The sequence below is a fragment of the Platalea leucorodia genome (genome assembly GCF_965183815.1).
Source record: "Platalea leucorodia genome assembly, chromosome: 5".
Taxonomy (NCBI): Eukaryota; Metazoa; Chordata; class Aves; order Pelecaniformes; family Threskiornithidae; genus Platalea; species Platalea leucorodia.
The window spans coordinates 76668756-76693138 of NC_138827.1; the positions used below are offsets into that span (position 1 = coordinate 76668756).

Sequence of the window (24383 nt, forward strand, 5' to 3'; positions counted from 1 at the left end):
ATAGTCTGAGTGAGATGGTCACATTGAAGGCAGCATAAGTGCAGCTTGCATGAGGAAAAGTGAATTGTTGAATTCAGTTAAAGGAAATGCTCCATACTGATTTTGACTTCTTGAGGATCTGGCACAGAATCTTTATGAATTATGTTTGCCCTTATATATGGTTGTTTGGTTTTTTTTTAACAAAAATATATATGTATTAGCACAACTATGGTCTAGGTCAGCATTTCATCTTCTATGATTATGTACATATGAACAACCAGACTCTGAAATAAATATGTATCCAACCAGAGGTAGCACCTTCAAGAGCAGTGGTTTGATTAATCAATTCTTTGATCCTAGGAAGCTGAATGAGAATAACATTTGGAAAAATTAGTTAGCACCTGATGTGTTTGAGTTTGTTTTGCTTTAGAAGTCTTTTAGAATTTCACGAAATAAAGTGGAGGCACAGCGATCTGTAACTTCGTTTCAGAGAGCCAGAACACACATCAGACAGCATATCCCCTTTGATTCAGAACTCATTTTTCTTAGTAAGCTTTTTCAGTCTCTTGTTGCAATGAGACCTTGCTTCTGACAATAATTAGGTCTGACCTCGGGGAGCAAAGGAGTCAAGTTTGTCCTGAGCTTGGTAGTGATACTGTATTTCAACATTAATCAGGAAATGTGAAAAACACTATTTCTTTTTCTGTATTTTCTTCTTTTATCTGCCATATATTTCATTTCTATTTTATGTGCATGATGTACATATGGGTACCTGACTTGCTGTGATAAAGTTATCTTCTGTATCAATTTGTAAATACCATCTAAAGTTATGTTTGTAAAATAATCCTAACCATAATGTGTAGTGCTCGCCGTATTGCTCACTTACGGAAGGAGTAAGACTGAGCTTCTGTTCCTGTCTGCAGCCAAATGGTTTGGATGACTTAACACCAGAGTTAATGGTTTTATTTAGGTATTTTCTGGGAATACCATATAGCCAGGATAACAAATATTTTTGACCACAGCTTATGCAATGCTTTCTGCTGTTTAAGCATGGGTGCTAAAGGATTTAGGAAGATCCTCCAGTTCTGTGGGTTTCTTGATTTAACTTTCTGTTTGTGTATAGTGTAATATTTTATTTGATACTGTTGCCAGTCTCTACATTTTATTCTTCTTTCAGATAATCATTGTAAAATTAGTGTGACAACAGCTTACCCACATCTGAAACAGCACATGTGTAAACACAGCAGCTAGGCATTCTTTCCTACTCTATTGATGATTTTCTGGTAAACAGAGGAGTGCATTAAATGATGCACTTTTACTCTGTCCTCCTTGAGAAGCTACAAAATCTCATTCTTGGTTTGACCAGCATAGTTTTCTGAAACACAACAAGTTAGGGTTGCGGAATTTCTCTTGTATTCAGGTGTTCATAAAATTGATTTAGCAAAAGCCACTAGAAAGTAAAACCCCTTGTAAAATTAGGCAGACCTCAAGAACAATGTAGAGCAAAGATTCTTCAACAACAAAGGATGGGAAGTGGGACCGAGTCTGGGGTGACGTGGAATAACAAATGTTACATCTGTTCTCCTCATCTGTGAACTCCATAGGAAATATGCAGATAACCTGACATTGATCACTGTATAAATTACAAATTTTGATTTGGTTCCCTCCACCCCCCTTTTTTTTTACTGTTAGTGTAAAACTACTAAAATAATTGCTCTAACGTACTTTTGCTACATGATGTAGCTGTGAGCAACATAGTAATAGCATGGAAAAATGTATAATTTGCGCTCTTTATAATTATTTTGAGTTTAAACATGGTGCCCACTGTGTGCTAGGTTGAACACACAGCTTGTCTCTGACACAACTGCCCCACTACAGGTTTTGCAGAGGGAGCTGGATGTGAGGTAGTTTAGTCCCAGCAACTGTGTAAATTTCATTGCAAAGTCTTTTATTACTCATGAGCCAAAGTAGCATCTCAAGACCCCAAATTCATCCTGAGGTGCTATTTGTGAGATAAAAGACTCTCCGATTTAAATCTTGCATAAAACTTCAACTGGGGGTCCATTTTGAGAGGCTTTTAATGTAGAACTCAGTGTAATTGCACTTGCTTATTGGACAACTATCACAGTCGCATTTTGATGATTAGTGCATGTGCACACTGAGGAGACTACTGTGTAGTACATAGTTATATAATAAATATTATTACAATACATAATTATAATACAGTGCATAACATTTTATATGAATATGAAACTGTGAAATATAGTTTTGTTTTGGTGCTACTTTATATTCTCAAAGTACATATAGTGACCTGGTTTACTAGGGAGGCAGCTGAGTTAGCCTTGTTAGTATCAGCTTAATATACAGCTTGAAGTAAGCACCTATTTTAAATTATTTCAAACCAAAATGTAGCATCCGTATATTTGTGAATGCACTCAGCTAAGGTTCTCATTTATAGCACTTTTGAGAATAGGGGAGTTTAAATGATTATTTGAGTTCTTATAAAAATAAGTGCTTTTGCTTTAAAGGGGGTAGGCAGAATATATATAACTGAAACAGTAAAAATGAAAGCATGACTGCAGACTTTGGTGAAAGAACAAAATTTTGCATGCTTCATCCATGCAAGTCATACCATTGACTTATTGCAGGAATAAAATGAACAAATTTTAGAAGAGAGTTTTAAATAAATAAATGCAAAGAGAAAAACAATATTAAAGGCTATATTGTAATTGTTTTGCTTGTCTTGGAGGAGTTAAACTGTTCTTGTACTCGCATGGTCTGAGCAGAGCTGAGTCTGGTTTTTTCAGTAAGGTCTATTTTTTTCAGTATTTCTTTTTCTAAGCAAAGGTAAGGAAGGAGTAGAAAAGGACAGATTGCTCTGTTTTTCCACTTCTGTTCAGTAGACAGCTGGGTATTTGGCGTTAAGTAAGGCTGCTCTACACAGGTGACAAAGAACAGTTCCTTAGAGCAGTGAGGGATTGTGACCTGCCAGGTCAGTCTGTGGGGGTATAAAGGCATCCCCATGCATGCTCTCAAGGTGGGTTTGTTTGCAGGGCATGTTGCAGGCCAGCAGGAATGTGCCCTGTAGTGCATGTGGGGCCCTGCGTGCTGCCTGCACAACTGTGTCACTGCTCTGCTAACCAGTGAGGCCGTGCAAGACTGCTGGTGGTGCCGAGATTGCCTGCTAGCCACATGGATGAAAGCAGATAAAGTCAGAAATACTACCCCCATGCTCTGGAGCCTCCTTTCTCCTATCAGTATGGATGTAGTCCTTGACTTTCCATGAATCTGCACAGGGGTAAAGATGGATAGATGGGAAGGAAGGAGTGGCAATGCCAATGCAAAAAATTGCTAATTGTTTCCATGTTAGGCCAGCAGCAGTGAGAAATCAGAGATTGAAAAAGTGTGTGGGGTTCTGGGGAGGGGGGTGTTCCAGTGTATTTTTTTTCCCAGCATCTGAAATCAGATTTACAGTTGCTAATTAAAAATGAACTGTTTTCGGAATCAAGAATCTCTTTGCACAGAAAAAAGGAGCAGTAAGCTCTGTATTTAAATGCCTCAGGCAATTTGTATAAGGATATAGAGCTCTCTGGTACTTTGGATTTGATAGTACTGGCACCATCTATTGGTCTATTTTCAGTGAAATCAATTTATGCTTTGAGTTCAGTTTCTCAGAAATACCATAAAATTCATTGTAGGTACTGGTAAAAATTTTGTCATGAAAAAAGTACCAAGAATAAAGAGTACCAAGAATAAATCCTGTTTACCTGCTTATATAATATTTAAAGACAATTGACAGGCTAGCATGCAGAATTTATCCATTCTTTCTTGGGCTGTTCCAGTTCTGTGAATAAAAAGAATTATTCCTTTAAGGAGGTAGTGAATTTCTTACTATTAAAAAAATAATCACAACATCAAATTAATTAAAGCAAAGTAAGATAGAAGTTTCTTTGGAGAAGCAATAGCTAAATTAAAATTGGTCATTCTGTAAGCAGAGGTGGAGTTGGAAATAAGAATTTTGAGAAGAGAATAAACCAATATTAGAAAAAGGAAGCAGAAAAGATGGAAAAATGAGTGTGTGTAAGGACTGCAACAAGATTGAATGCCTATCAAAAGATAATTTAAGCTAAGACTGATGGTTTCTTAAGCAGATAAATTTAAGATAAAAATACTGGGCGTTTGGAAAATATTTAAACTCATGCACAAAAGGAATAAAAGCAGAAGGAGAGCAAATGTGGGCAGATGTGCAGTGAGCTGAATATGAATTTCTCTTTGCATCTCTTGTAGTTCTACTCAGCTGTAAGAAGCAAGGCTGCATGTCCCAGGGCACTTACCTGATCATTCAGCCTTGCCTTGGTTAGTATTCATTGCTTGTTTAATGACAACTTTTACAGTTCAAAATTATGGAGACAAAAAAAGAGCAAGCCTACTCAAATCCTAATCAAATCAAAGAATACTGTTCTTTTCCTGCATTTTTTAATAAAATATTTCTGAGGGGAGAATAGCCTGCATGATGACAGGACAGACCTTTGTATTACTATTTCTGTAGCTTAAAGACCAGATATTCTTACTCAGTTTGTAAAGTATTTTACTCCTTGGTACTTACAGAGTCAAGCTAAGGCTGAATGAACTATGATACTACTTAAAGGTTGTGACTGGAAGTGAAGCCTTGTTTTGCTGGGTGCTCTGTAAATGTTTAAAATAATTTGGCCCTAGATTGAACTGTTAATAATGTAGGCAGAGGGAAGCCCTTAACAGCAGTAAATTTCCACCAAAGAAGACAGTAGCATATTGATTTCTGAACACAGCTCAGCTACCTGAAATCAAATGCCCTCCAGTCTGCAGTTCAACATACAGATTAATATTAAATACCTTACTGTTTTTCTGAGGCACACAATGAAGTATACATAAGTATATGTTTGGAAGAACCTTGTGTTGCTGGAAGCAAAATGCACGTCTGTATAAATAACTGTTACGGACTTGCTTGTATACCTGATTTTCTATATAATGGCTTGGCTTTCTTCCATTTAAACAGAGCTTTGTTTATATACATAATGACTTTAATTCAAGATTCAAAACACTGTGTGATTTTCAGCATTAAGGGGCAGAATGCTGTGTGCTTACTAGGTGTAAGATTAACATCTGTGAAAATTCACACTGCGGTAGATCACTATTTCATATCTCTGAAGATGCAACTCGTATGGTTCATAATGCTGTTCTCACAGAGAGGTCATTTAGGCAGTTGTTCTGAACTGTTTTTTCTGTGCCCTTCACCAAATTACCCCAAAGAAAGAAAGGAAGACAAATGGCCTCATCTGAAGCTGTACTAAAAACACTTCATGGCCAGTTGCAGAGGAAGGAGGAAAAAGGTATGAAATTGCTACTAAATGCTGATGCTTCTGCAATCTTAACTAGCAAAAGACTCTGAGCACTGGGGAAGAGTGTCTGATAACGTGAAGGTTTGAATACTTCTCTGGACCAGTGAGTGAGACACTTCAGGCAAGGCTGTAATCATAAGATTGGGGCAACAGTATTTTTGCTTGAATAGAATATCTTTTTTTGTTTGCAGTGGCCTGTAACACGCAAGTCTTCAGGTATAAACAGCCTGCATGGCAAATAATTCCTGTCCCTGCTGTGAGAGAAGATAGGATGTTTTTCTGTGTCCAGGGGACCTCAGAGGTCGGTGATTGTGTTTATCTCACAGCCAGGTGAAAAGTAGTGCTTTACTACATCAAATCCATAGTAGTGGGCAAGATAAAATTGCAATGTGGGTTTTATTAGGGGACAAGATGAGTCCAGTTTTCATGGCACCTGAAAGGAGAGTGAATTCAGTGTCTGCAAATTGTCTGTGTTTCATAGACAAGTTCTTTAGGTAGATCATGATCTGTATAGTTATACCACCAGGATTTGGCCCTGCAGTTCCAGCTTATAAATAACTTTGCCTAGAAATCAGATAGCAGCATGTGCAGGTGTGAGTCATTAGTGCAGGAGACACAGTGATGTGTGGAAAAAGCATGGCTCACATCCAAACCAGCCCACACACTTTCATCAGCCCCTTGAAGTCTGCAGCACAGAAAAAATCAAATTTTTCAAGTCAGGCTGCTGTAGCTCACCCAGTCTCAAAACTCAAAGGTGCAGTAATACGGAACGCAGTGCTTCTCCTGGTGCTTTGTCGATCAGGTGTGCTCAAAAGGCAGTTTTGGAAGACACTAATTTACTGTCTGAGTTAATTACCACAGTTTCAACTGAATAGATTAACATCCCCCACATATACACACAAAAAAATGTGTGGCAAAGCTGCATTCTGTAAATCATTGTTTTAGAACATGTATTTGTAAGTTCTAAGGAATTGGGGAAATATCCAAATTATTAGTTGATTTTTATTTTTAAAATTTCATGAGCTGAAACTGGAAACAGTTAATACTGACCTCCCTGATTTCAGAGTTAATGGAGGCTGTAAGGAAGAAATCAACAAGTACCAAATGAGCACTTATGATAAGGTGCTGGTTTTGGAGAGAATTCCAGGGAAAGAAAAAAAGGAGCTTTTAGTTCAGTAATATGCCTGACTGACTTCTAACTGGTCTGGCAAAGTTTATCCTTCCAAGGCTTAACTTAAGCTGAGAGATACCTGACTCCTGAAGCTCATGGCTCTCATCCATACTCTGGTTCTTTCTTACTGATGTTTAGTGAAGGTTCTGGGCAAAACAATTGAATTCAAAAAGGCTTCAAGTTATTTTTTTTAAGCAAAGTTTAAAGACAGAAGTGGATTCTTTTTCATATGAAAACACATTTGCATTCTAGAACTGGTATATTTTCAATATTGCAGATTGTATCATTGTTTATCTTTGTAAGTGGCACATTTTACTATTTGCTGGACAATCTTTTTTCCCCATATGTGTTGTTTTCCTATTTTTGAGTGAAGATGGAAAATTAAAACACAAGTTTAGATTACTTTCTCTAAAATTGTGGCTTTAGATCTTACCAAAAGATACCATATGATTTTCTTACTTGCTGTCATTGAAATTATGGGTAGGATTCAAAGTTCTGTGCAGAGATGGTCACTTCCTTTCCTGTTTCTATTGGCATGTTCTTGTGCATGGATTAAACAGCAAAATGTGAGATTTGGACATCCTGGTAGACATAGAACAGAGATATAGAGAAAGCAGAGAATGTCAAACCAATCAGGCTGTATTACAAATTATGTGGTTCCAGAGAAATTCTCTGAATATTTATACTCAGCTTCTTCCGACTGGCATCCGCCTGGAAAGGGTAAAATAAACTTTAATGTCAGTCTGCCTTCTGTGAAATGATATGGGCAGACCTGATGAAAATGTCCTTGAGGCATCAAGCACCTTTCTACATTTTTAAAGACAACAAAATTCTGTAAATTACAACCATGTAAATCCAAGTTAAGATGTCAGAGGCATTACTGCAGGCTCACAGTGATGTAGATGAGAGCAATATTTGGTTCAGCTACCTTTTCTGCTGTTCTTTTAAACTGTGCTCATAATGAAGAAGCAGAGAGGTAATATAATTGCTCAACACACTTTTCTGTAAGTAGTTTATTGAGAAAACAGTTAAGGAATTTTTCTGTACTTTGTGATGGTCTTTCAAAAGCTCCTTTCATTTGAAACTAATAAAAATTAGCATTTTTGTTCTTGTGGTTAAGAAATTATTCTATTGCCTTGGTATTACATTAGTTTTCATCTGTCCCTAATTTAGTAGTTACTAACCTTAGACTGCTAAGAACACTGTCTAGATTTATAGATAAGTTTCCCTCCAGCAAATTATCTGTCACTTTGGATGGAAACTGTTCTAAAGATGACATTACTGCTATACACTTTTTTTCATATATAAGCTCAACATGATGGTTTGTGAGCCCTTTTCTTAAAGACAAAGGTTTGTAGGGTTTATTCACCTGCTTCCTCATGTGAAACATTAACACTCACAATATGACAGGTAGAAATTACACTATGTGTTGTAAATGTTAGAATTGCTTTTAATCAGGTCTGAAAATGCTATAATAGAAGCTAATTCAGATTACCTAATTGGTATAATCAGATTCAAATCAGTCTTGTCATGTGTGTCCAGTTGTATAATCAATTCTGCTAGAATAAGATTCTGCACTTTTGCAGAAACATTGCGTTTCAAAGGAAAAAAAAAAATGAGCAAAAATGATACACTGAGAATACACTGTATTCCTTACAATTATCTTTCATCTTAAAAAATGGAAAGGAGAATAAGAACAACTTTCTCAGGAGGAATGTATGAAAAGTAGGCAAGTGTCAGCAGCATAAAGTGTCATGACATTCAGTAACAATGATATTAGTCACTAAATATACATAAACTCAACATAGGCCAATGTAGAACACCACTGGCAAATTTCCCATTGTCAAGGAGAAACTCAATAGAATAACATAAGGATGTATGTCAAAAATATGATGTAGTTGTGTTGTGATGCTTCTATGTCTTATGGAAGAAAGGGTCAAGTTACAGGTGCATCCTGGTTGGAAAAGAGACATAAAATAATGTGGTGAAAGGAAGGGTCAGTTATACTATACGTTGTTCTTTGTGGGATATTTCCACTCCACTGAAGATTTTTTCCATTTGGAGGTAAAGTTTTTCTGTAGCCTAAGAAACACTAGAAATGCTTTGCTTGACAAGCAGTAATGTAAGGGAATACAGTTGGTGTCCTGAGTCCCTGGCTTTAAGCTGTCACCCAAATTCTGGATGTCACTTGCATAACAAAACTTCTTTTTTTTTTTTTTTTTCTTCCCTAGTTGAACAGAAGCAACCCTTTTTATCCCCTTTGGACTAATGCTGCAGAGTGAGCAGTCAGGGGAGCTAAACTTATTCGTACCAGCCACAATTTAACCTGGGAAATCTGGTTGGCTTATGTGCTAGAGTCAGGCTCTTGTATTCCAGTTGGGGTTTCCGTTAGAAGGAAGGACTTTTACTGGCATTGGCTTTAGTCAGGCAAGAACTCCCATCTTGCTGAAAGAGGAGCTCAACATGGCAAAGGATTGGGCCTCTGCAGTAAGCTCTTCCAGAAACATTCTCTCTCTGTTAAACAAAGTCCAATATGAAAAAAGGTTACTGTTCAAGTCATTTTTTTTTTTCTTCAAAAATCACAAAACACCTTTTGAAGTATAATGAGAGAAGAATCTTAACAGAAACTTAGTAATATCACTGTGATCTCAATGCAAACTGTTATATATAGATGATCTACATTCTTTTTTTGGTTAAACTGTACACAGTATTTATGTAACAGCAGGATTAAGTTTCACTCGTGACTCATAGTAACATGTCCAGTTCTGGGCTTCCCAGTACAAGAGAGACATGGACATACTGGACAGAGTCTAACAAAGTTACACAATGATTAAGGGACTGGAGCATCTCTCCTATGAGGAAAAGCTGAGGGAGCTGGGACTGTTTAGCAGAGAGAAGGCTCGTGGGGGGCGTCTCCTCAGTGTGTATAAATAGCTGATGGGAGGATGGAGCCAGGCTTTTTTCAGTGGTGCCCAGTGATGGGACAAGAGGCAATGGGCATAAACTTAAACACAGGAAACTGAACATCAGGAAACACTTTTTTACTGTGAGAGTGACTGAGCAGTAGCACAGATTGCGCAGAGAGGTTGTGGAGTCTTCATGCTTGGAGATATTCAAAGGCTGTCTAGACACAGTCCTGGGCAACCGATGGTGGTCCTGCTTGAGCAGGAGGTTGGACCAGATGACCTCCAGAAGTCCCTGCCAACCTCAACCGGTCTCTGATTCTGTGCCTGTACTCTGGCTCTAAAGACAAAATCTAATTTGTACATAAAATGAAAGAAGACATCTTCATTCAGTCTTGGCTAAGCCAAGGATTAGTAGAAATAGTTTTCAGTTTGTGTACTCTAATACTTAAAGACTGCAGGAAGAAGTAGTATATTACTAAATCTAGTTCTCATTGTTGACAAGAATTGGGAGTTGGCAACTGAGTTGCAAGTAGAATTGTGACTTGAACATGATATTCTCAATGTATGGATGCATATGGAATTTATTCTTGGTTGCAGTACTATTCAATTGCTATGGTCAGATATTATGGGTCGTATTTGTCAGAGATCAGACGTGTGGTGCAATCTGAAATGGTAAAACTGAAGTCTGCAATTGTGTTGGAGGAAAAATCAACTTTGAAGTGATACTTATTAATTCTCCCGTGCCAATTTAAAGCTCTGATCTGCAACTCTTTTTTTAGCATTGATGGTATCGGTCTCCACTGCTCTCACTGTGCAGAGCCAATACCAAGATCTTCCCGTCTCATGCAGTGATATTTCTAAAGCTTTTTATAATCACTGTCTTTGGGCAGGCTGGGTCCACCGATTCAGGCATAGTGGGAAACAGGAGCTTTTCCAAAATTTTGACAAAATCTTTTTTCGTGACCTTCTTTGTCCCATCAGATAAATCATTTAATCTTTCTTTGGCTCAGTTTTGCTGTCTCTAGAAAAAAATTACCACATGATATTGGTGCTGTAAAACTTCGCTCATGGACTGCCAAAGTGCTTTGATATAGTGAGATTTAAGGCACTGCAGAACTGCCTGCCTTGCGCAACAGCTGGGGGCTCCTGTGCCTGGGGACTGGCCTCTGGTGGCTCATCTTCAAACAGGAGAGAGCAGCCAGGCAGTAACAGCTCCTATTGATCTCTCTGACAAATGTTATGCAAGTAAAATGTTCTTCGTGAACCCTGTCAGCTTGACTTTTATTAAGGTGATGATATAATTTGGATGCATCAAAAATGACCAATGTTCAGCCTTTGAAGGAGAGAGAGTTAATTGGTGGGTAGGAGTTGTGGTTTTGAGGACATTCATGACCTTTCGTGATGCTGCTTATTCATGTTATTTCAGGTGAACTAGTAAAAGCTGCCTAGCACTTCTCTAAGACTGCTACAAAGGATGGTGCCCTGTCAACTTTCAAAACCAGTGGATGGAAACTAGACTTGATAAAGAAACATCACCTATAATTGTTGGCTTGATTTAATGGCCTTCTAACTGCAGGTGGTCACACAGACATGGTGCATACCTCCACCATCCAGATTTGAGAGTCCTCAGTAACCCTTGCAATGAGGATTCTCTGGGGCTTTCAACTTATAATATGGAAGTATGTTGGTTTACTGGTTTAATCATATTACTTTAACTTTGGAGCCCTCGCTCGGGCTGCCTGCAAGGTGACATGTCCTTGCTGTCAAGCTTGATGTGCATTTGCTGAACCCTCAGGACTAAGGGCTGAATGCCAGGCATTGGGCTTACAGGCGCTTACACTAGCGTGAGGCTCCTTGTGGCACTGCTTTTTTGTCTTTGACTGCTACCCCTCCTCTTCCTCAGTTCATACAGTTCTCATTTTAATTGAGCCACTGGTGTTCCTTGTGTAACTTTTCTCTTCCTTTTGGCCCTGCTTTTCCTGCTGAAAAGCCTGGCTTAGTATCACATGTTGAATAACTCAGTGGTAGCTTGAAGTGTTTGCTGGGACAGGGCTTATTACTGGGCATTGCTGATTCAGGTGTGTGTAAAATAAGGAGAAATTTCCAATGAAAATAGCTGGATTTTTGCATGTATGAGATCAGAAGATTGGATCCTAGAATAGTAACTATTTTACATATATTTATTTTTGGCTTTCTAGTCTTTAGCAGAAAAGTTTTCATATTTCAGATTTATTTGGAGCAACAGCATTTAAAATGAGGTGCTCTGTGGAAATTTACAGTACAATTTATTGTCCTTCCCACTTTATACTGAGTGCTGAATTCAATGCAATGTTAAAATGTTTAAATATGTCTTATAGAATATTGCTAAAAATGGGTTTAATAGCCACTGCCAATGTTTTTGTGTGTGTGACAGAATAATTCAGTGTGGCTTGTTTAGATTTTTTGGAGCTTCACCTCCTGCCTAGTGATGGCAGATATGAATAATGTTTAGCTGTAAAGTGACTGAGGCAAGAAACCTCCAAATATCTGCCAGAAAAATGAAATAGGATTAGTGTATAGTTCTGACTGTATAAACAGTTTTACAAGTGTATTATTCTAAATCAAATTCAATGTGTTCATTTGTTTTCCCAGTTTAAAGATGTTAGGAGCATAGCAGAAAAGGGAGAAGATGGGTTTTGTGCTGTAGCAACTGGAGGGCAGTGATGGGGACCTGGAAAAAGGTCAGAGGCTGAGGCTGTAGCAGTTTTAAGTTACACGCCTGCCCTTTCCTGCCCCTTGGTCCCGCATGTGATAGTCTCCCAGTGCCGTGGCTTGTGAGAACAGTGACCTACATAGGATTCAGGTTTTAAAACTGTAATAAGCCTGCTCTACAGGAGACCTGTGTTGTAATCTGTCTGGTGACGCAGTTATCTAGTTTGAATGTGTGCCAGTAATTATATGATGCAGTCAAGCACAGAGTCAGTGCTGAAGAAATGTTCCCGTGGTCCTTTTCAGGCTGTTTACAGCCACCAAAAGCTTCCATAGTTAGACAGTCAACTTTATAGGACAGAGATGCTGCTGTACGTTTGCAGGCATTAGGGCATTTTTATGGTACTGCATAAATAACCACATGCAAATGGAAATTAAAAAAAAAAGGGGGGGAATCAGAGGCAATAGAAAATTTCAGAACTGATGCTGGAAAAAAAAAAAAAAAAAAATTAAACAAGCACAGGTTGCAGCTTTCTTGTCCTAGCAGTTAATATTGCAGAATTTGGGAATGCTTTGTACTTCCAAATATCAAGCTACTGCTTCAGTTCTTATTGTGGATTTAAAGGTCTAACTTTGGATGAACGTTTGTGCTTAACCGTTTTGCAATTGATTTTGCTTTATTGTTTTCAGAATTCAGTAGAATATTTCATTCTCTGAACCTATTTTTAAGACTTTAGGAAGTGTTTCAAAGGGCAGCTGGCTTCCCTGACTTGATTTTAAGTATGTCCACAAAACATAACTTTAATGTATAGCAAAATATTTACTTTAAAAGGACATTTTTGTCTTTCTAGGAAGCCTGTACTACCTCCCTTCCCCCACAGGCTTGCCAAGCAAGCTGTAGAAAGAGAAGTGGCTCCTGTGGCTGCTAAAGAAAACAGTTGAACCAGACAAGCATTTGCTAAGAGTTTAACCTGGAGTTTGTGCCAGATTGAGTACACAAGCCTTACTGAGAGACTTCTTTCTTTCATCAGGCATCAAAATTGTTTTCTTTTGTGACCACAGGCAGAGGGATGCTTCGAGTATGTCAGAAGCCATGAGTTAGACTACATCTATCAGATAGTTATGGCAGCGGGTGCTCTCTGAGGGCGCTTAGTGCGGGTGAAACCGCATGCGGGGGAGGCAGGGTAAATGTCATTGCATTTAGCTGAAGCTGAACTCAGGGCTGCTTTCCAGCCAGCAAGCGTGAAGCTAGCATTTTACCTCTGCAGTGTGCTGCCATTGCAGCACTGGCTGTTTTTCACTATTAGCTAATAACTTTCTGCATTGCAGGTCTGCATGCATGCAGCTTTGTTGTCTATATCATTATCTGTCATTAAAAAAAAAAAAGGGCAAAAGATGTGTTGAGATCTGCAGATATGAACACCTATATTCCTAAATAGGGTAAGAAAAGTAATATTTCATACTGTTTTGTGGTTGATGTGGAGTTTTTGCTATTTGTGAGAGTAAAACAACACCAAGGACCATTGTCCTCAGGCCATGCGATGAAGGGAAAGGTGGTATCTCTTGAGGACAGGCGTTGTCGGAAAGAGCTTAGGCAGAGGTCTTCTGCCTCTTTCTGATGGTAAAAAAAAAAAAAAATCTATATCATGTATGCAGTTATTATGAAACCCAAGCCCACATCATGAGAAACCCTTAATTTATTTTCAGCAGTTCAGAAGAACGTTCATAAACATCTTTTTAGCTTATGTATTCTGACTATGTCTCAGCACCTGTGAAAAGCCAGATGAAAGGAAAATGAGTGTTGCATCTTAAGACATCGTGAAGCTGTAGTGTAGGTATCCAAATGCTGATGTGCCCAGACAACTATGGAACCAGCTATGGAACTTTTGGCCTATAAAACTGTGGTTATGAAGAGGAAACTTATGGAAGACTGTCCTCTGAAATTCTGAGGGAGAACTGGTGTGCTTCATCTGGATTTCAGAACTGATGCGGGAAAAAGAAAAAAAAATAAAAAATTAAACAAGCACAGGTTGCAGCTTTCTTGTCCTAGCAGTTAATATTGCAGAATTTGGGAATGCTTTGTACTTCCAAATATCAAGCTACTGCTTCAATTCTTACTGTGGATTTAAAGGTCTAACTTTGGATGTACAAGTGTGGAGGTGTGTGGAGATACTAAAGCAATGGGAATATATCCTTCTGTGGGAAGGAAAAAGTAACTATGGTCAGGGCAGTCATTTGATCTTACTGGGGTAGTTTTGCAGAAAAGATAAGTCATCTTCAGGACCTAGCTGAAAATGTAAGTGATTGCATAATTGAATATTAAAGCTTCTAGTACTTATCCTGTTCATTCTCTTGGTAGTTGTGTTTTAATACTTCTGACATAAAATAACGCCGCCCATAATGAAATAATAGAATTTAGAAATGAAGAGGATGAGGTATTGAACTGGTGCCCGTTACTTCATCATCTTTTCATAGAAGGGTTCCTGCCCTGATAAAATATTGAATAGTTTGTAAGTGAGCACGGCTTTTTAGCCTTTGTATGCCGCTGTGAATTTGTGAGGTGAGTGTAGTTGTTACCCAAGGATGCCGTGCTTGTTGGAGGCTTAGGTACGAGCAACTGGGTCAGGTTACTCGGACCCTGAATGCTCAAGTAATTCACAATATAATTGTGTTAACTTGCAGTTATTGTATCTGCATGCCTTATAGTTGGCACCAAAAAAAATGGTGGTCTCTTCCAACATCTCAGCAGGTTCATCATATTAACTTATTATTCAGACTGAACATAATTTTTATAATATATACTATTACATACTTACTGATTTGTTTTTTAATATGCCACAAAGTACTGTGATGAATCATTACAACTAATCTTACTTGCCAAAATTAATGAGGTATATCTGTTAAAGCTATACTTCTTGTTTTTATATACTATTTTCTTTCTTAGGAAATTGCTTTGTTTAATAAACCTGCAGGCTCTTTTCCTGTCATTAATTCAAAATAGATGTGGAAGGAAATTTTCTTTAGGATATAGTCCGTTCTGCTTCAAAATTATGTTCTTTAAATGGCCTTCAGTATAGCAAAGGGAAATTAATTTATATCCTTTAGAAAGGTATGTTAGGTGTTTTTCCATGAGTTTCACACCAATACTTTGTGCATTGGTGTAATGGAAACATGTTGCATCCTCAACCTTTGGACCAGGTGTCAGTGGTTCCTTCACAAGTGCCAGCATCAGGCTGGCTTTGCTGTGTAATACAACTGTTTGGTAAGACCTCTACAGATGTTGGCTGGTAGAGGCAAGCTGTCCCAGCCTGTGCAGTGCTGCAGGAAGAACAGAAGACGGGGAAAAAGAGAACAGCTCCTTCTTAACAAGATCTTGTATCACCAAGGCAAATTAAAATAACTGCATCATTTACCTGCGTCATTTCCTGTCGTGTGCTGCTTAACAGTCTATCTATGACCAACCTTTCAATACTCTGTCCTTTCAATACAATTTAGTCTTCTGCCCAATTTATTTGCTGTTACCAAAAGTCAGTATTATATTACTGAAGCATATCCATGCTGGAGAATTAAGATAGTAAAATATGGACTGTGCTTTATGCTTATTATAAGTTGCATCCTTCTATTTAAGGAGAAATAGTAATAATCGGCAGGAATGGAAATAGAATTACAGTGCATTATGGTTCAGTGATGCAATATGTTTTTACCTTGGAGCACCAGAGGATTACTAATTATATACCTGTCACTTAAAAGGAGGAAAAAAGGATGTGTCCAGCTTATGGTGGTATGTGCTGGTTCCTCAACTCTTTGTGTTCTCTTTGGAGGGAAAATCCCTGAAGTGAATCTGGCATAACAATACCAACTTCTTACAGTATGTGGCTCAGACAGGTAAGAGTTGAATATTATGTTACTCCATATTTATATGGAGTGTCAACAGTCATAGCATCAACATGTTGGAGGTGCTTGTAAAGCAGTCTTGAGTACTGCAGATTTAAATTTGTAATTCGAAGTCAGAATGTGATAATTGCTTTCTACGCCATTGTGCAATTTTGGTTAAAAAAAAAAAAATCTCATTTAAAATTCAGTTACCATTAGAAACGTCTTTGTTATTTGTTCTTTTTTTATTTGGTACTGTATTACAATTTGCCAAAAGTGGTTTAGGCAGCAGTCACCCTTACTGTTCAGAGAGTACAAAAGAGGAATGACAGTGGGCTTTTGTTTTGTCAATTGTTCTTTTGTAAACAGGGATAATTGATTTATCTGTTATCACAGGGTGGTTCCTCTCAACCTGATGGTTGGTTTGTTGGGTTGGGTTTTTTTCTTCATAGCTGTGGACATTTATTAATTTCTTCTACTGATTATCTTAAACAGCTTGGTGTCTCTTGGTTGCACAGCACCTTACACAATTAGTTTGAGTTGTGGAAAAAATGATGTAAGCAGCTTTCCAGACTCTTGACATTTCATAAACCAGTGTTTTATGGATGTTAATTTTTATATAGAGAATAGAATCTTGGAATTTGTGTTCTGGAGAGCAGTGTTTTTCAATATTGGAAAATCATATTTTCTTCTTGCTAAAAAAGACATCTTTCCTAGCTGTTTTTGTGATGCCTGAAGGTTCATACACTTCTTGTATGCTTTCCATTGCCGCGGGGTCACATTACTTTTGGGAGCAGAGGTTCCAATGTAGGGGCAATTAATACTAGTATTTACTTATTTTTATTAAGTAAAAACGTATCTAGTCTTTCTATGATATTCATAATTACACTAAAGGTCAGACTTTTTCTCAGGTTAAAGTTTTTCTGCTCTGCATCTCTTACTTGGCTGTGGCATTTAGTACTATTACAAGAAAATATAAATAAGTTTTTTTGTTTCATTTTGGAAATAAAATCTAAACTGAAATATGCAAAAGCCTCTCAGAGAAGTACTTATCATAAAAAATGAACCCCTCGTGGTGATTTGTTACAGTCTTACTTTATTTTACATTTCGTGTACTCTTTCCTGAAGATCTGGTGTGATAGTTGGCTAGTTGAATTACTGTCTGTCTGAAAAGATAAGTGCTTGTAGAGTCTAAGGTGTGCCATTTTCATTTAGAGGGGACCATGATGGGAAGAGGACAAAAGTAAATTGTTTGCAAATTAGCAGTATAGGTGTATTTGTGTGCACCCTTAAAATCTGCAGGTATTCTGACAGAATGGCAGGTACAAAAGGTACAAAATTCAGAGGATCTGAAGATCCTTCTAGAAGACTCATCATTACTCAAACACAAACTAAGTAGACATGTAGCCAATGGAGTGTTTAAGGAAGATAAAGTAGAACAGCAGTTGCTGCTGTTTTGTTTCTTCTGGATGCTTACAATTCTTGGGTTTTTTTCCCTCCAATAGTCTCAGTAGCCCACTTCCCTGGGTTAGCAGTAATTTTCTAATTAAATGGAATTTCAAAGACAAATGCCAGTTTCTCAGTGCCAAACCTTGTCACAGAAAGGATTGCTTACAGTGGATCTCCGAGTTGACAGACCAGGGAGAAGAAAGGTTAGCTGCTGCAGCATTCTTTTGGCTCTGTAAACAACAGAGTGCCCCAAATCTCACTGGCTTTGCAAATGTTAAAGCTATTCAGCACCTGTAAAATTTACTTAGTGTCTCAGGCCTAAGCTTGGGAACCACTCAGCAGTGGCAGTAAGTTGCAAGCTTGTTATCAGTATGTGGCTTAAAAATGCTAATATTATTGGACTTCAATCCATTGTCATCCTTGTGAAAGTGCCAGTCCTACAGGCATTCAAGTATTTGACTAGTCTAGTTTATTCATTTCACACAGAGCCAGCCTAAAGTATGCCTAAAGCCATAGCCAGCCTAAAGTCACCTTGTGCACCTCAAAATATTTTCCCAGTCCCTCTTGTCCAATCTTTCTTAATGTATGGTGATGCATGAAGACTCAGTTTCTCAAGCATGTTCTTTAACCTTTTTTTTTTTTTTCCTTCATTAAGAAGACAATCGGCTTTCTGACTAATAGTTTTGGATAAATGTGCTGTGTTCCACTGTGCTGGTATTCTCCAAAATCTACGTCCTCTAGAAATCAGCAGGAATGTGACTCAAGCTTGCTTCTTGAGCTTAGAACAAAAAAGCAGTCCAGAAAAATAAAGAATACTTTTTCTAGGGAAGCTGTAGTGTCTACAGTAATTTAATGTACTTTTCAGCAGACATGTGATAGACTTGAGAATCTGCGGTTTTCCAGACAAGTTATAGAGGGCCCTCACTGCTGGGACCTGTGAACTCAAATGCATTTGTCCTTTTCTACACATTCTATCTCTGTTCCTCCCATTTTGTTTGCCTTGCCCATCATGATTCTGTTTTGTGTTTAGTGTTCTGCTGACGAGTGAGTGAGCTGAGACCCTCCTGGGACACATCACCTAAGTTTAGGTCTCTTTGCTAGTAACATGAATGTCTAACTGCAGTTGTTTTTAATGACTGGGAGTTTCTTTTGATACTAGGTGATGCAGATGTATCTCCCATTCTGTGGGATTGCCATATCCAATGCCCAGCTATTTGCAGCTTCAAGGAAGGAATATGACAGAAGCAGGGTAAGTAAAAAATGTGTATTGCACCAATATCAAACCTTCATCTTTTGTTCCTTCAGATTCCAGCTATGCATACGTGTTTGCTAAGCAGACAGTTTTAACTATGTTTTATTTAAAAAAATGCATTTTCAACAGATCACTAGCTTGACTAAGGCAGCAAGCAGAGAGCGTGGGAGGGAAATACGCTCGTGGCAGTGGCTGTTGTTTCCTGATGTCAGTTCCATGTTTCGTAGTGCTGAAACAATTGCGTTTGTGACACAGACGGTGCAGGAGAAAGTGTTGCTTTGGCAGAGACTCAAACTCTCATAAAATTCCAGTAATATCAAACCTTTGCCATCCTGAATTTGTAATATTCAATTCATGTGCAAATAATGTGGATATATCTTTATAAAAGTAAGCAAGAAAAAAAACCTGTATGTGAAGGGTTTTGACAGCATGTGTCTGCATAGATATATTACTCACATTACTCATGATTGCTGATGCCATGCATGAGTTGGGACAGGAGTCTCTAAAGAAGTGAAAATAATGCTAGGCTCACATGCCATTTCCTTCTCAGAGGGGTCTTTATTTTTTTATGAAATAAAATGTTAATTTTGAGGGATTTTGATAATTGTTGGTTTGGGTTTTGTTTTTTGTTTTTGTTTTTTTAAATCACCTTTGCTGCAATGATGGGAAATGACACTTTTGTTATCACAGATCACAGCTCCAAAGCTTCAGTAGAAATACCACTGGTAGTGCTGAACCTACTCTTGCTTCACAAAGCAGGGGAAACTACAGTGGGGTGGGTCTGTGTAGTGAGCAGTGACATTTGTATATTCAGTATTTTGGTGCTTTCCCTGTATGGAAACTAATGCGTTCCACTACTTTGAAAACTAACAATAACCCTTTCTAATGGTGTGTATTTAAGGATCATGAAGCATCTGAACTTGTCTTCTGTCCAGGTCTGACTACAGACCACTATATTTTGGGGTGGAGATGTGGAGAAGACTTGGGGGGGGGGCGGGGGGAACAGAAACAAAAATGAAAAAAACCAACTTTCTGCCAAAGACTTTTTTTCTTTGTTTGATGCTCAAACAAAATAATTGTTTGACTACATAGAGACTTAAAATTTGCTGCAGATTCTCAGCCTGCAGGGAACAATGACAGACTTTTGAGGAGTTGGCGTTTAATCTTCTGAGGGAGGCATTCAGCCGAAAAGTATTAGGGACATTCTCATTCTTCATTAGAAAATGGTAAATTCTGGTGATTGGACACATCAGGAAATCGGATTAGAGATAGAGATTCATTGTTTCTTGTTGCCACTTCAGCCGTGTGAAACATAACAAATAACATTGGCATTTGACAGCTTCATGGTGGCCTGTACTTAATTGCATTCCTGACCTGTTGGTGGTCTTTAGCTTTGCCTAGTCTGTGGTTGAAATTAGTTGGCAAGTAACACATGATGGACAAGCCCATACCTTGCTTTCCCTATCAAACTGGACACCAATGGTGGCAACTTCCAGTGACTGTGACCAACATTTTGCTGATGACCACTGCGTAAGGAGACCAAAGACCACTAACATTTATATGCTTACCTATATGGATGTTCTTTAGTGTCAGTGCCCTAAACCAGAATAAAGGTTCTGGAAAAAGCACAGTTCTTTGGACCCGTGGTAAGAAAGAACATGGCCTATTATTTTTAAAGTTGTTGAAATGAGAGGGGAAGGCCTTAATTTTAAAACATTGAATTTTTACAGATGTGTTGTTAGTAGTAAACACTGGATCAGAGTGCTATTGGAATATGGAATTATTGATGTGTTTGTTCTTTCCAGCTTTGAACATGTAAAAGGGGTAATAAATGAATAAAGTGGAGTTGAAATGCACCAGCAAATTCAGTATAGCAAATCAAGTAACTCAATCCATACTGCGTACTTGGAGAGTTGCATTACAGCCATTGTTTCATTTTTGGACTACAGTGAAATTGAGATTCCCATTGTTTGCTAGGAGTTGGATTGTGCCCAGTTGTGAGCTAAGAAATACTTGACTTCTTTCTTTCTTTCTTCAGATACCCCCACCCCAGTTCTGTTGCTGTAATCATTAATAACTTTATTTGAATGAAGATTTCAATGGATCACTCATATTACAATCAATCCCAGAGATTATGTCTCCTTTGCAATGCTCGATGTATTTATTAATTCTACAACCAATGCAAGAGTTTCCTGTCCTTGTATGCAGGCTTTACTGGAAGTAGTGAATGACCTCTTTGAGGAACAGACTGACTTAGAGAAAATTGTCAAGAAAATTATGCATCGGGCCCAGACTCTGCTAAAGTGTGAACGGTGCTCAGTATTACTTCTAGAAGATATTGAATCACCAGTAAGTATGGCTGCACATTCTGTAGAAATGCTAATATTTGAGTGGTGGAGCTGCTGCTTTTATTGTGGTGAAGCTGTTTCACATCATATATACTGAACAGCAAGTATTCTTCCAGTACGTCATTCTTAAATGTATGTTAGGTACAGGTTGAATCTTTATTAACACCACTGTTGTGGTTTAACCCCAGTAGGCAGCTAAGGCCCACACAGCTGCTCACTCAGTTCCCTACCCAGTGTGATGGGTAAAGGAATTGGAAGGGTACAAGTGTGAAAACTCGTGGGTTGAGATAAAGACAGTTCAGTGGGTAAAGCAAAAGCTGTGTGCACAAGCAAAGCAAAATAAGGAATTCATATGCTACTTCCAATTGGCAGGTAGGTATTCTGTCATTTCTGGTAAATCAAGGCTTCATCACATGTAACAGTTACTTGGAAAGACAAAGCCATGACTCTGAAAGTGCCTCGCTTCCTCCTCCTTCCCCCAGCTTTATATGCTGAGCATGACGTCATATGGTATGGGATATCCCTTTGGTCAGTTGGGGTCAGCTGTCCCGGCTGTGTCCCCTCCCACTCTATTGTGCCCCCCTGATCTATTCACTGGGTGGCAGAGTGAAAAACAGAGAAAGCTTTGACACTGTCTAAGTACTCTTCAGCAATAATGAAAAACGTCCCTGTGTTATCAGTGCTGTTTTCATCACAAATCTAAACCATGTCACCATACAAGCTACTATGAAGAAAATTAATTCTATGCCAGCTAAAACCAGTATAACCACTTTTTCAAATGGAAACTGAAAGGTACACTTATGATTCCTTCTGGTCATTTGAAGGCATTTAATGGGATGTCCGTAAGTTGCTGATGGATCTAACTATCAGTGGTGTGATCCAGTTGATATGCTGTGATTCTCAGTTGTCTGTGTGATGGAATTAGTGCTTAATACAGAGTAGCTAGGACAGCTGAACTGAGAAGCAAGGTGTTCCTGTGGGCTGCTTAAAAAAGAAAAATGACATGCTTTGTTACCGAATATTTATTTGCTTAGTTCCTTCCTTTCATGGTATAGCCATGAGAAGGAAAGAAAAATCTTGTTTGTATCTTCATTTACATTTACCTGGAATTTATGACCTTGCTAACATTTTTAGGGTAATGATTTATCAAATGGGTGGTGCTTGAAAGTTTCAGAACCGGAAACAGTTGCATTATGTTGACAGCTGCCTGAACATGAGCCAGCAGTGTGCTCAGGTGGCCAAGAGGGCCAATGGCATCCTGGCTTGTATCAGGAATAGTGTGGCCAGCAGGACCAGGGAGGTGGTAGTGCCCCTGTACTTGGCACTGGTGAGGCCGCACCTCGAGCACTGTGTTCAGTTTTGGGCCCCTCACTACAAGAAAGACATTGAGGTGCTGGAGCGTGGCCAAAGAAGGGCAACAAAGTTGGTGAGGGGTCTAGATAACAAGTCTTACGAGGAGCGGCTGAGGGAGCTGGGGTTGTTTAGTCTGGAGGAGGCTGAGGGGAGACCTTATCGCTCTCTACAACTACCAGAAAGGAGGTTGTAGCAAGGTGGGGGTTGGCCTCTTTTCCCAAGTAACAAGTGATAGGACGAGAGGAAACAGCCTCAAGCTGCGCCAGGGGAAGTTTAGGTTGGATATTAGAAAAAACTTCTTCACTGAAAGGATAGTCAGGCATTGGAACAGGCTGCCCAGAGAAGTGGTTGAGTCCCCATCCCCAGAGGTATTTAAAAGAAGGGTAGACGTGGTGCTTAAGGACATGGTTTAGTGGTGGACTTGGCAGTGATAGGTTAACGGTTGGACTTGATGATCTTAAGGGTCTCTTCCAACCTAAACAATTCTATGATTCTATGATCAACCAAATCTTTAATGCTCATTTTTAGAACTAACCTTTTCTGCATACATTCCAATAAATAATTATTAGACATCTTTGCTGATATTTCTACAGCGTTCATACTTTTGCATCTGTTATTGTTGTTTAACTGTAGCAAACTGAAATAGTTATGTAGTTTCTATTCTAGTATGTAACATGTAATCAGACTGCTGGTGCCTCAGAAATAGCAGATAAAAATAAACTCATCAAGAGTTTGTTAACTGACCATCCTGTGTATTCAGCAACTCAGTGGGCTTTACAGCTATCTAATCAGTGTCTTCACAGTAGTCAGCTTCTGAACTTGTCTCATGAATGTTTTTTTGTGAAATCCAGTATTTGAATGTGGAAGAACAGCAAGACAGTAAGCGCTGAACCTGCAACACAGGGAGTTTTCTCAGCTACTTTTGGTGGCCACTACTCCATGGGATTTGTTCCTTCCTGAAAGTTTTCCACTCACTTTAGCTGTTGGCAGGTGTATGTTTGGGAGTAGTTATGTTTGCACGTTTTAACAAGTTTCTTTAATACTTTGCAAAATAAATAATGAGAACCAGTCTCAGTTCCCAAATGATGAAAATGCTGTGAAAAGATAAGTCCTTTTGTTATTTTGACCTAGTAATTTTTCCCTGAGGTAACAGAAAATCCATTGGAAAAGACGCATTTGCATACAAATGTCTAGATAGTCGTGTACTTGTTCTTGTGATAGGAAGAAGCTTTTGCATTGAGCAGGTGAAGTGAAAATATGACTTTCAGCATTACTGAAGTATGTTTGGTTTTTGCAATTGCTCTGTCCACTTGACCAAGGAATAATTATTTCATTGCAGAGCTCTGCTAAGTTGAACAAATGGACATAAGCTATATGAAAGTATTTGTCAGGAGCTGGATTTCATGCACAATTTTGACAGGGGCTTTCACTGGGACTTTGTGGTACTGCCATTCATAGGGTATGAGAGCCTCTTTAAAAATGTTTAACATTTTTATGACTATTGTTATTCGTAGTAAAATAAGTGACTGCCTTTATATTGGTAGCTCCCCTCAGTGCTTTCAGAATATTCAACACAAGCTCTCCTACTTTCTACTGATTTGAGAAGTAGTTGAAGGATAAAAATGTTGCTTGTGATCTCATTCTTTTTTTTTTTTTTTTTTTTTTAATCCAAGTATATTTGGATTCACTGACTCTGTAATTGATTATTTGTTGCTGGGCTGTGACAAGTCTAAATGATTATCAGAGACAGAATCATAAGTTCGTGTGTATGGCAGAAAAAAACATTATTTTCTTTCCTGGAGGAAAGATATGATTCTCATTTCATTTAAACTCATAGAAATTAAGTACTTTCAGTGGAGTATGCCCTAAATTACACTAGCTTTCATAAAAGCAAGATGGAGGTTTGTATTTTGTTTATATATTCTCTGTTATAGAATTTTTATGTTTCTAGTTTATTTTCTCTTTCTAGACCCCCCACACTGATTT

General features: G+C 38.4%; 1 protein-coding gene across 1 annotated transcript in view; it reads left to right on the plus strand.

Moving 5' to 3' along the window:
• PDE11A (phosphodiesterase 11A) overlaps nucleotides 1-24383 on the plus strand; it is a gene marked incomplete at both ends in the record, with an annotated part of 139464 nt that overhangs the window by 40988 nt on the left and 74093 nt on the right. The window contains 2 exons of the mRNA XM_082312211.1: nucleotides 18604-18693; nucleotides 20905-21045. Of these exons, the coding sequence (XP_082168337.1) occupies nucleotides 18604-18693; nucleotides 20905-21045 (231 nt within the window). The remainder of the gene's footprint in view (nucleotides 1-18603; nucleotides 18694-20904; nucleotides 21046-24383) is intronic.